At 42.3% G+C, this 12,987-nt stretch overlaps 1 protein-coding gene across 8 annotated transcripts in view; it reads right to left on the bottom strand.

Moving 5' to 3' along the window:
* Positions 1-12,987, bottom strand: part of LOC310836607 (connector enhancer of kinase suppressor of ras 2-like) — a 310,451-nt gene that overhangs the window by 160,257 nt on the left and 137,207 nt on the right. For all 8 annotated transcript variants that reach the window (XM_083722107.1, XM_083722108.1, XM_083722106.1 and 5 more), the window contains one exon: positions 5,146-5,187. In XM_083722107.1, the coding sequence (XP_083578233.1) occupies positions 5,146-5,187 (42 nt within the window). The remainder of the gene's footprint in view (positions 1-5,145; positions 5,188-12,987) is intronic.

Here is a 12,987-nt window from a genome sequence, read left to right as displayed (position 1 = left end):
TGGCGGAATTAGTTAAGCCAAACAAATGATCTCAGCTTTTATGAACTTTGAGCATCATTCTAATGCTGTGCTACTGCTCAAGAAAAGGGGGGGCAAACCCCAGAAGTAGACATTTCCAGTAACTGTATTTAGTGGGTTCACAGAGAAACTGCATGCTAACCAGAGAAGTAACAGTTTCATAAATACTTGTTCATCCACAATCAGCTAAGAACTTATAATGCTCTGGTTTCTTTCAATGGAGCTGATGAAAGGAGAAAACGGAAAGCTGAAGTCAGAAAAACTGCTTTCTCTGGAATTGCCTTTTAAGTGGCTTGTCCAGTAATTTTGCCCAAATTATTTGTACTGGAAGCTTACTGGTGGGTTTCTGCTGGAAGATTGGCACTTGACTAGGAACACTTCTGAGTACTAAATTGCTGCATGGAGATTCATACAATAGGAGAATTTTCCAGAGCCAAGCTTGGAAGGGGCTCGCCAAAGAAGAGCAAATTTGGGCTCTGTTCATAAAGGTGAACCCATTCAAGCCCCCAGAACCTGTGATCCAAATGACATAGTTAGGAACATGAGAAGGCACTCACAATACTGCCGCTGTCCAATTAGAAAATATCCATGTTGTTGCCAACAAGAAGGCTTAGTATAGTAGAGAAGAGCAACTGGGGATGGATGGAAGGTAGGCAGGCAGCAATAAATGAAGCCAGAGTCAATGAGAGGGTGATGCTATGGTCTAAACCACTGCACCTCTTGGGATTGCTGATCAGAAGGTCGGCGGTTCAAATCTGTGCAATGGGGTGAGCTCCCCAGCTCCTGCCAACCTAGCAGTTTGAAAGCGCGCCAGTGCAAGTAGATAAATTGGTCCCACTGCGGTGGGAAGGTAAACAGCATTTCTGTGCACTCTGGCACTCGTCATGGTGGCCTGTTGTGTCAGATGCGGTTTAGTTCTGCTGGCCACATGACCCGGAAAGCTGTCTGTAGATAAACTCCTTCTCCCTTGGCCTGAAAGCAAGATGAGCGCCACAACCCCATAGTAGCCTTTGACTGGACTTAACAGTCCAGGGGTCCTTTACCTTTTTACCTTTACCAATGAGAGGGAGAGCTAACAAATTATAGTTCTGCTTCCCGCCCACCATCTCCTTGCTAAGTTGTACAAGAATAACACTGAGACTGAGGAAGAGAAAGTTGACAGGCTGTGCTACCACTTTCTGCTCTGGTTTATGCAAGCCGGGAGGCAGGCAGGTGGGCTTGGAAGGAACTAAGACTGAGGTTGTTGGGGCAATGCTCAGTGTTCCCTAACTGACCAGCCTCACCTGGAGTAGAACATTGCTGTATGAGTTGGAAGGGCCAGTACAAAGGCCAGAGTCAGGGCCAGCCAAATTTCAAAAGAAACCTGCATTTTTGTACTGACTCATAATTGGCCTATAAGTTCCAGAATGTGGAAGTTCATACTCCCAATTCAAAACAGCAGCATTCAGAAGTAATTGGATTTCAGCCCCCTGCTGTACCTGAAAAAAAGACAGTATGGATCACTCATTGCTAAGGAACATTAGCTAATTTAACTGCAACCGAGACACCAGTTAGGCTAGATTCTGTCACATCTAGCCTGATTAGTTCTAAAGCAGGGCTAAAATCGCCCTTCCCGTTTCCTGGAAGAATTATCTGCCTGCAGAAATGGTGTCTGATTATCTGCTGCTTTCAGCCAGGTTGGGATTTTTTTATTATTTTTATTTTTTACATTTTCAGGAGATGATTGTTGTTTACCAGTGTGCTCTTACTAAGAAGTGTGACCAGAAGAAAGTTGTGGTGGCAGTTTCAGGCTGTTTCCCGATCCCCAACTCTCCCAAATCTTGGAAACCACAGTTCACAGAACAACAGTTCCCAGCACCCTTAAAAAAAACCAGCTAGTTTCCAGGATTCTTTGGCGGATGTGCTTTAAATATACAGTGTGTAGACAGAGCAAGAATCAGAGGCCTTCTTTAAAGTTAAAAACATAAGGTTAAGTAGGACAAGTGCCATCTCCCCTCTCTCTTGACAATTTCAGTTAAATTTCACCAACTATTTCTTTGTGAGGGGTGGGGAGGGAGAATTTCTGTTTTAATTGCCATTTTAACTGTTTTTAATTGTGCTGTTTTGATGGGCTTCAGTTATATACATTTTGATTTTTGATGTTTATGTTAATGTTTTGATGAAATTGTTTTATTTTGTATTTTAATTATGCCTACTTTGGTTTCACACTTGTAAGCCACTTAAAAGCAACCTCGGCAATTAAGCGGTATATAAATTAAATGATAATAATAATTCCTACTCATCAAATGGTCAATTTTTTATTATTTTAAATAACTGCTTTTGTTAATTCTTCCCGAGTATGTGAAAGAAGCAAGAACTCTATTACTGCTGGGCTTGCCTGTTTTTAGAAAAATCTACACTCCAGTTGTCATTGACTGATGAAATTCTAGGCATGACAAATTGCTAAAAAACTACCCTTAGCATAATCTATAAAGAACTGCAATCCCACTGTGAGTTACTGACACACAAGACTATAATAATTAACATGATGCATCAATAGGGTTTAGGGTTTTTGTTTTAAAAACCATTCTATAAATAGCCAAATGGTTACAACATCTCCTTTGAAGCCACTTGGCAGTCAATATTGATTTAAAACCTATATTGAGTTTTTAATAAAGTGACATTTACTATAGCTTAGTGGAAATGTAGACTGCCTACAAAGTTAATTATACATCTTTGCTTAAAAGAAATGAATTTCTTTTCTTTTTCTTTTTTTACAAAAGGTAGCCCTAAAGATTATTTCAAAGCAGCAGTTTGCTAATTTTAAATGAGATTTAAAAAATGAAGAACCTCCTCTTATTCCACGTGCACAAAAAATATGAAATTTTGTCCAGAGGAATGACAACAATCAAAATGTATCATTATTTTTTTAAGTCTGAGTATCTTTTTCATTAAATGCTATGGTAAAATCCATCATTAAGAGAGCTGGAAAGTGAACAAGGCAGGACTTTTTTCACTTCATACATTTAGGTAGAAACATCCACTTCCTTTATTTTATTTTATTGTATTTTATTTTATTTTAAATAATGATAATTGGAAGAAAGATTTATTATTACCAGATTTATTTATTATTATTTCAGACCCTCAGATATACAGCAGATCACTAACATTGGCAATTGGGTGAATTTAGTATACTTATTTGCCAGGCTTAATTTTTGTCATCACTGCACCAGATTCTCAATTCTTCTTATTTATTTTAAAAGTGGTTCAAATCAAACAAGGGTTCTGAAGCCTCTTCCGGCGCATATTAACATCCACCATGTCCAATGGGCCTTACTTCCAGATAGTGAGAGGCTTGATGAACCGACCATGTGACTGCCATGTTTGAAGGGCTGTCACTCAGATGATATACAAATCTTTTGCTCCAGAGCAAAGATCTTCAATCAGTGGGTTCAACTTACAAGGACAAAGATTTAGACAAAGATCTAATGGGATGAGCGGATCTCAGGCTGAGATGGGCTCAACAGCAGCTATACAGTGGTACCTCAGGTTAAGATCTTAATTACTTTTGTAGGTCCGTTCTTAACCTGAAACTGTTCTTAACCTGAGTGTCAGGGAACTGACATCGGAGCGAGAGGTGGAGGCAAGGTTCCCGAGAGATGCAGGAGAGGGGACCAGCAGAGGGGAAGGAAATCAGCGCAACACCAGTAGAGAAGGGAGGGAGATGGAGGAGTCGGAGAGGGGTCTCCGAGACTCTTCGCCCGAAACTCGTGGGGAAAGCACAGGCACGCCTCTGCCCACTCCTTCCCTGCGCAGAAGATTTCCGCGCAGGGAGAGTAGGCAGAGACTTGGCGTCAAACAACTTCTTTGCTGGAAGAGGTTCAAGAAACGCCCACTGACGGATTCTGCAAGCGACTGAACGGCCACGGAGCGAAAGGCTGTCAGCCGAGGCAAGGTTAACCAGGCGATCTAACCAGCAGTAACAGCGACTTACGCACAAGTAACCCCTTATAACCATTACACTGAGGTACCACTTTAGCTAATGGGGCCTCCCGCTGCTGCCGCACTGCTGCTGCGCGATTTCTGTTTTCATCCTGAAGCAAGGTCCTTAACCCAAGGTAATATTTCTGGGTTAGTGGAGTCTGTAACCTGAAGCGTCTGTAACCTGAAGCATATATAACGTGAGGTACCACTGTACTGGCTGAATCCCCTCACTCCAGCTAAGCTTATGAGTTTATATAACCCCAGATTATTATTATTATTAATAATAATCATGTTATTATTTATACCCTGCCCATCTGACTGGGTTGCCCCAGCCACTCTGGGCAGCTTCCAACAGAATATTAAAAAAAGTAGTGAAACATGACTGAAGGGATAGTTCAGTCAGTAGAGCATAAGATTCTTAATCTCAGGGTCATGTGTCCAAGACCCTAAAAGATTCCTGCATTGCAGGGAGTTGGACTAGATGACCTTTGTGGTGCCTTCCAACTCTACAATTCTATGAAATCAAACATTAGAAATTTCCAGATACTGTACAAGGCTATCTTCAGATGTATTCCTGAAGGTTAACATCTGACAGGAGGGCATTCCCCTGGGCAGGAGCCCAGAGGTGCCCCTGCCTGGTTCTCTGTAACTTCATTTCTCGCAGTAAGAGATCTGCCAGAAGGCCCCTGTAGTGAGATGTCAATGTCCTGACTGAACAATACTCCTTCAGCTATACATACTCTCTATTTTATGGTTCTGCGAGCGCATATCTTGAAAGAAGGGCCATTCCAGGGAACAGACAGGATAAAGCAGGGAGAGACTTACCTCTATCACAAACTCTGTTCGGTTCAGCCACACACACAACTTAGAGTTGTGTGACAGCAATTAGTATGTTGGGTTAGAATTTGGGCAACTAGGTTCAAATGCCCACGCCGCCCCAGAGTTCGCTGGGTGACAATGTATGACAATGGGTGACAATGTCTCTCAGACTAAACTGTGAAGATAATAGTGTTACGGGGACAGCCCTGTACACCCCCTTGTGCTCCAAGGAGGAAAGGTGGGTTATAAATACAAAAATAAGATCCTATGTACAAGATTATACCATGGATATGGAACAGACATGTGCAAAGCACAACCATAAAAAAAGTCAAAATGTGTACTTACCACGTGAAGAATTTTATTTTCTGTTTCATACACTGTGCAATCCTGTAACAACAGGAGGGAGAGAGAAGCAGTATTTAATATCCTTAGAAATCCACTTTGCCTCAGCTATGTTAACAACTCCTTGAAAAATAATGTGCCACTCTAGCCATGACTGATTCAAATTGCTTTTAAGGTTTATAAGAAAATCTCGGAAGCTTTTCCCTGCTATTTCTGGGATGCAAACAGCAACAACCCCTCTCTTTCATATGGTTAAATGTTCATTGAATTTACAAAGATGCTTTCAGTTCAAACTTTTATCAATTAAAGGAGGTTAATCATACACATCAAAGAGGAAAAACCAACGAAGATGAATGAAAAAGAATGAAGAGTCTTGCTGGAAGAATCCTGCATTCTGTTCCTACATTGGCCAATCAGGACATGTACACAACAGGACTCTCCTATTTGTGTTCCCCAACAACTGCCTCTAAACTTGAGGAAACGTGACTATAGAGTGTTGGCTCCCACTTGTGGATGCAGTATTCAGACTCTCTGGTCAACTACTGGTTGGGGGGGGGGTAGCCATCAGTAAATTTTGCGGTAGCAAATCCATGTGCTGTATGAAGAAATACTTCCTTTTGTCTATTTCCACCCTTCAGCTTCATTAGATTATTTCAGGTTTTAACATTATGGGAGACGGTAAGAATGCTACCTGCTTTCTCCAGAGCATGCATAATTTTAATGTACCTAATTGGAAAAATTATGTGTATATCAAGAGTTTTTCCTGCCATGTGAGGAAAAGCTAAAGGAGGGCAAATGATGCAGCCACCCACTTGAGGCTATGCAGGCTTGGATCTGATCAGTGCTTGGATAGACCTACCAAGGAGAACCATGCAAAGCACATGATAGCAGGAAAATAGCTACATGCATGCTAAATGAACGGAAGGCCCCAACTAATATCTTCATTCAGGGGCACTTTCATTGTCACTCAATCAGTAGAACATGAGCCCCACATTGGGCAAACAGTTCCTCAATTGCAGGGCATTGGACTAAATGACCCATGTGGTCACTTCCAACTCTATGATTCTATGATTCTCCACCACCCCTAAGTGCCCCATCTTACGAGTGGATGTCTTGTTGTGTTGCCCAAGGACAGTCACCATGATGTTGTCTTTCAATGCTGCACATAGCGAGCAGTGTTATAAACAGCGCTGTGTTCATTCTACAGACACACATCACCTGGACCAAAGTGGAAGGACAGGGAAAGTGGGACACTGGGTGTACTTCTCCACTGGGAGCACTGGTTTTCTCTGCCTAATGTTTATTGCATTTGAAAGATAGGGTTTTACAATTGCAGCATGGCAATTTTCATTAAAGACAGGTCTTGTTTCAGAATAAAAATTAGTGTTAGCTGCTTTGAGCTCAGATGGTTTGCTGGAAAAGAGGCAAACTGTTGTGAGATGTGCAGTGCTGTCAGGATCGGGTTTTGGTCAGTGGGATCTGTTGGAAGAGCAGGAAACAGAGGGAGGACTGAAAAGGGAGGATCTTGGAGGAACGGGATCTCCCCTTTCTACCCTGACTTCAGCCACATTTGAGGAGGGAGCAGGGATGTCGTTTCTACCATCCAGCCTTCCCGCAGCATGGGAAGCCTCACTGGGGACCAGGAAGGGCTCTGATCAACCAAGAGGAGTGGCTGAACAGGACGCAGCAGCAACTGAAAAGCAACAGTCTGAACAAGAGGGGGGGGGGCCTTGTCACCTGGATCCACCTTTGCAGATGGGAGCGGACCCAACTGATGGAGCTTGTGCTAGCAATCCCTATATTCACACTAAGCAAGAGTCCCACAAGTGAGAGCACAACACCTCATCTACAAATGCTTGCCAGGAAAGGTAGGTAATTTTGTTGGGACATCTTCAGTGCTTCTGCCTGATCATGGAATTCATGCCCTGGTCCTGAACTTCATGCCCTGCTTCTGAATTCCTGAATTTTGACTCCTAGAGCCTGTGTCTACTGCCAAGCCTGTAATGTTACTTGCCTGAATAAATATATTGTCCTTACTTCCAAGTAAGTGTCTTTGTCTGTGTGTCTTGGGTGAGAGAGCCAGGGATACATACAAATATTAAATTAAAACAATATTGCATTAAACAAACAAACAAACAAACAAACAAACAAACAAACAGAAAGGAATATGTGGTAGCTGATGCCCCAACCTTCAAATGGTTGGCCAGTCTAACTGTATATATTTCATGCAGTATTTTGAATCCTGAGATTTTAAAACCATAAAGGGATAACATTTTAAAAACACAAAGGAATAACATTTGCTCCCTAGAATATGACAACCATCAGCTCAATACACTGTTGACACTAAGTCAGGCATGGCCAAACTTGGCTCTCCAGCTGTTTTGGGACTACAGCTCCCATCATCCCTGACCACTGGTCCTGTTAGCTAGGGATGATGGGAGTTGTAGTCCCAAAACAGCTGGAGGGAAAAGTTTGGCCATGCCTGCACTAAGTGAACTAATTCATCTATGTAACTTCAGACTAGCTAGAACAAAGCTCAGTTTGATCGTAATTACTGGCCACATGCAAATTAAATATTATCAACAGCAGATTTCAACTGACCACAAATACTGACAAAAAACATTTCTGTTAATTGACTCCTTAAAAAATTACCTGCAGAATAAGCAAAATGCAGGCTAATTAAAGTATTTGGCAGCTCCACAGCATAGACGTGAGTGCCAATGTCAGCTTTGTTCCCTTGCAAAACTGGTTAGGATTGCAAAGAATCACAAAATATATTGTGGTGCTTAATTATAATGGCTGGGATCCAGCAGAGATCCTGACACATGCAACAGAAGTTGTGCCTGGGTATATTTTCTTTGTTTGATTTAGTTTGAAATGCAATTTCACACTACATGATTGGGGTGGGTGGGTTGTTGCAACAGTGTGGAAAACACAGCCCCTTCCCCATTTCCAAAGACAGATGACATTTTGTAAATTGCAGCCATTGGCCTATAGATACACTTTGGGTGTAAGAAGGCTCTGATCTTCCTTCCGCCCCATGTTTGAGTACTATTTCTGTTCTGCCGCAGCTTGGCTTCCAACAAAAGATACGCTGTTTATTATTACATTATTCACACCATTCACATCAATGCAGAAGCCATTAATTTCAATGTAAAGCTAGCACAATGCAGATGGGTGGGAGAGTCATCAGTTAGGTATTGTTTGTGGACCAAAAACAACAACAATATCCACTCCCATTTTTGTTGGAATGGTTGCCATACACAATGCACACTGATCACTTGAAAGACTGCATCTTTCAGCTCTCAACAAGTTGTGTGAATGGTGTCCACCAGAAAACTTGAGCAACGTTCTAGCAAAGTTCTGGTTCTCTGCTCTGACCTAGAAAGAGAACGTAAGAAGAACCCTGCTGAGCCAAGACAAAGGCCCATCTGGTCCAGCATCCTGTTGACCAATCACATATCCTCCAATACAAAGTGCCCCCAAACCAGGACACTATCTTCTGGGGCTGGACTCCCATGTGAGTCACAGGACCTGCGGGACATAAGTACAACAGCACTCTCCCTACTAGTGTTTCCAAGCACCTGCTATTCAGAGACATACTGCCTCTGCTAATAGAGGTGATCTATATTATGGCAAGTAATCATCAACTGCCTCAATGAATTCATCTAATCCCTCATGGCTTTCCACAAAGGTTTTTGAGAACTGTAGCTTGTTGAAGGTGCTGATACTTGTTAGGAGAACCGCCACCGCCCCCTTATTCTGCACACAGAGGCAGAATTCCTAGTGCTTCCTGGGAAAAGGGATTGGTTGATAAATCACTCTGGGATTTGTAGCTCTCTAAGGAGAAAAGGGACCTTTCAACAGCTCTCAGCACTTTTGATGAACTACAGTTCCCATGATTATTTGGGGGAAACCCATAATACTGCTTTTAATGTATAAGTGGGGCCTTGATCACTAGTGATCTACTTGTGCACTGCAACATTTTAGCAACCTATACTATCTGGAGACGTGATGGAGGGAATGGTGGGACAGCTGGACACTTTTTAAATAGTACCCTCTCAACATCAGCTGGAAAGGAAAATAGAGACAATTATTTGGGGAAGATGCCGGAAAGCAGGGAATTATTCCTGGTGAAAGAGAGATAGCTGGAGGGAAATGCTGTCTGTTTGGTAGTCCAGCCATTTACCCCCCAGTTTCTTTTCAAGGTTAAATGTCAGTAGTGGAAGGGACCATCAGCAAAAGTGGGTGGAGTAAGGAATGTAAATTTTGTATAAAGAAGAGAGCTATCTTCTACACACACCCTTCTCTACTTTTCATTCAGGTAAGCAAAAGGCATTTATCAGAATTCAATGACACATTCCAGCCAGGCAAAAACATCAGAAGTGTGAAGAAGGGTCAGTGGGGATGGGTGTGGCCTGGAGAGTCATGGGGGCCATGCAGATAAGCCTGGAGGCCTGCATTTGGCCCCCAGGCCTAAGGTGCATCATCACTGCTGTATTTTATTGGAGAGCAGCTAACGCCTGAAAAGTCTACCTTGCTAATGCTCGACTGCATAATTAAAAAGCAAGACCCCTCCTCCCATTTTTTCTTTAGCAAGCTTGACAGCAGATAAATTTAGTGAATATCTGCTAGCCTGTTAATCTGAAGATCCTGTCCTGCAATAACATGCATCTGTAATGAAAATCTAAAAGATAATATGATTTTGCTACAATAGAGGAACTTAGTACTGAGGGGTTTCTTTTACGGATATAGAAGACTTTCTGAAACACCTTGGCAACGGCTGAAATATTTCAGAGATTTTCATCCTCCCAAAGACAAAATAAGAAAATCAAACATCTAGATCAAACATCCAGATCAGTGGTTTGCACATTACACAGAGAAAGCCATTTAATCACAATCAATTGCATAAATATATGCCTTTGTCCAAATTGTCAATTTTATCCCTTGAAGCACCATCTGGGACACTAACTCCTCATGCGGAAATAAACTCCAGTGAAAATAATGAGATTAACAGTGCAGTAATGAGATTAACAGTGCAATCCCATATATGTCTACTCAAATATAAGTCTCATTAAGTTCAGTGGAGCTGACTCCCAGGTAAGAGGGAATCTTGCAGCATTCCTTCCAAGGTATTGGTTACAGGCCAGGCTTGTGTTCAGGATAGTGTCACTTTATAGTTGAAATTACAGAACTCAAAAACTCAGATATGAAAGAGAAAATCGACTGATACAAAATCACAGAAATTTGAAAAAACAAACCTGTATTTGTAAGTATACACACATGAATTTACGTGTGTGTGTTTGTGTGTAACATATTATGTCAACAGTTATACCTTAGCTAAATAGCGCAAAATGTATTATTATGGATCTAATACATGCTGGCAATTAAACAAAATGCCAATTTTCTGTAGTTACAATATTCTTTGGGGCCTGCCCATGATAATGTTGGGGCTTTTAAATGAAATATTAAAGCCTAGTTGAGAATCTGTGGATTGTTGCCACAATAAATTTGGCACAGAATCACAGAATCGCAGAGTGGGTCATCTAGTCCAACCTTCTGCAATGCAGGAATCTCTACACGAAGTCCCCCATCCAATTTGAAACCATACTGGACCCTGATTAGCTTTGCAATTGTGCCAGCAGTTGTCCTCATGAATCGGACTGGCTACAAAACGTAATAGATAATATAGATTGCTCTTATTTTCAATGTTTGCTTCTCTAAGTTGTTCTGAGTCACTTTGGTGAAAAAAGTTAGAAAAAAACTAATAATAAATATGATAATAATTACTATTATCCCATTCAGATTTATAGTAAGTCCTACCTGAGTATTTCAAGAGTGTATGAACATAGGTAAAAGTAAAGGGATCCCTGACAATTAGGTCCAGTCGTGGCCGACTCTGGGGTTGTGGCGCTCATCTCGCTTTATTGGCCGAGGGAGCCGGCGTACAGCTTCCGGGTTATGTGGCCAGCATGACTAAGTAGTTTCTGGTGAACCAGAGCAGCGCACGGAAATGCTGTTTACCTTCCCGCCGGAGCGGTACCTATTTATCTACTTGCACTTTGATGTGCTTTCGAGCTGCTAGGTTGGCAGGAGCAGGGACCGAGCAACAGGAGCTCACCCCGTCACAGAGATTCGATCCGCTGACCTTCTGATCGGCAAGCCCTAGGCTCTGTGGTTTAACCCACAGTGCCACCAGAGTCCCTTCATGAACATAGGAGGCTGCTTCAAACCAAGTCAGATCACTGAATGATATGATGCTCCAGAGTTTCAGACGGGGTCTTTCCTAGCAATTCATATAAAACAGGGTTGGGGAATCTCAAGCCCAGGAGTCAAAAGCGACCTTTCACGCATCTCCATTTGGCCCTTGTATGTTTTCAAAAGGCCACATCCCCTTCCGAAGCACACCTGCTTCCCCCAGACCACACCCCTCACTGGCCTCACTTTGTGCCCCTCTTGAGTGTTTTGACTTGGTGGAATGTGCCCTTGAACTCTGAAAATGCTCCTTGTTAGCATGGATGGAGCATAGAGACGAGCTACAGGAGTATGTGTAGAAGCTACCCTGTTGTACAAAGGTAAAAATCACACTCATTGCTCTGCCACTTTTGCCTCTGAAGGCTGTATTAGAGACACCACGATCACTCATGTAGAGGCACTTGAAAAATAAAGATTGTGCTTTATTGTGCCAAGACTGGGTCAAGCAGAGCCCTGCTCCATGAGCAGGGTGTGCCAGGCAATGCTTGACTCAATCTTGTAAGATTCATCCTCTACCCTCTTCCTACCTCCGCATTCCCAAAGGTCAAGAATGACCAGGGCTGGCAAAGTGGAAAGTGGTGGAGGTGGCCATGGCTGATTCCAAAGACCCAACACAGCAAAGACCCCAGTCAGAGATGGGACTAGACTGGGGAAACAACACTAGTGGAAATGATGTGAATAGTATCATTTTCCTACGGGGGATTCTGAGACTGACAACCCCATGCCCAGTAGGGAAAGATGCTCCTCTAGAGTCCCAGGAGCAGTTGCCACCACTTTCTAAACTTCTTGCTTTGTGAGACCCGAAGTCCTTGACATATGATATTGGGGAATGGAGAGGCGTGGGAGGTCACTATTAAATGCTAGCATCTTGGAGGCTTTTGAAAATGCTCACATCAAGTGCCTGCAAGCCTGACTGGATCAAACAATGGGCTAGTCATGCTTTCTGAGCCTACCTATGCATAACTGTAGAAATGAGCTACATATCTTCTTTTCATTTCACCGATGAATCTACCCACTCTAACGTCACTGAAATGAACAGAAGCCATGGGACAATAAAGCTTGCCAGATTGTGTTCTGTTCATGATAAGGTCATGTTGATATGCACATAGTTGGCATTATGGTCAAAATATTCTCATTTATCTTGTACATTGGTTCAGTCCCCTCTCATTGTGCGTACATACACGTACACAATCATACATTCATATAGATACACCAGCTCAGAGTCACATAGGGACATCTCTGCAATTTCTGCTTAATTTTGTTTGCTCACTTGTAAGCCTTCTTACTCTGTCCGGAAATCTAGCAAGGAAGCCAAACTGAAAGAAAATATAAATACCACTTCAAATCATATTCTGCTAAACGAAGCTGGGCAGGGAGAGTCGAAATAATAATGCTAACAACCACTTTCACTTCTTAGTGAACTGCGCATAGAATTATCTTTACCATTCATGTGCATTAATATAAGTGGTCAGGAAGGCTCAGGTACATTAATGCTTTTATTTCAGCTCCAAAGAGATGTACTTGATGTAACCACTATTACCTTTGCAATTACATATCGGAACACACATAATTTCCTCTAATATGTTTTCA

Source organism: Podarcis gaigeae, assembly GCF_964106915.1.
Source record: "Podarcis gaigeae genome assembly, chromosome: Z".
Classification (NCBI taxonomy): domain Eukaryota; kingdom Metazoa; phylum Chordata; class Lepidosauria; order Squamata; family Lacertidae; genus Podarcis; species Podarcis gaigeae.
The sequence above is the reverse complement of the archived record's forward strand: the minus strand, read 5'-3'. Positions and strand labels throughout refer to the sequence as shown.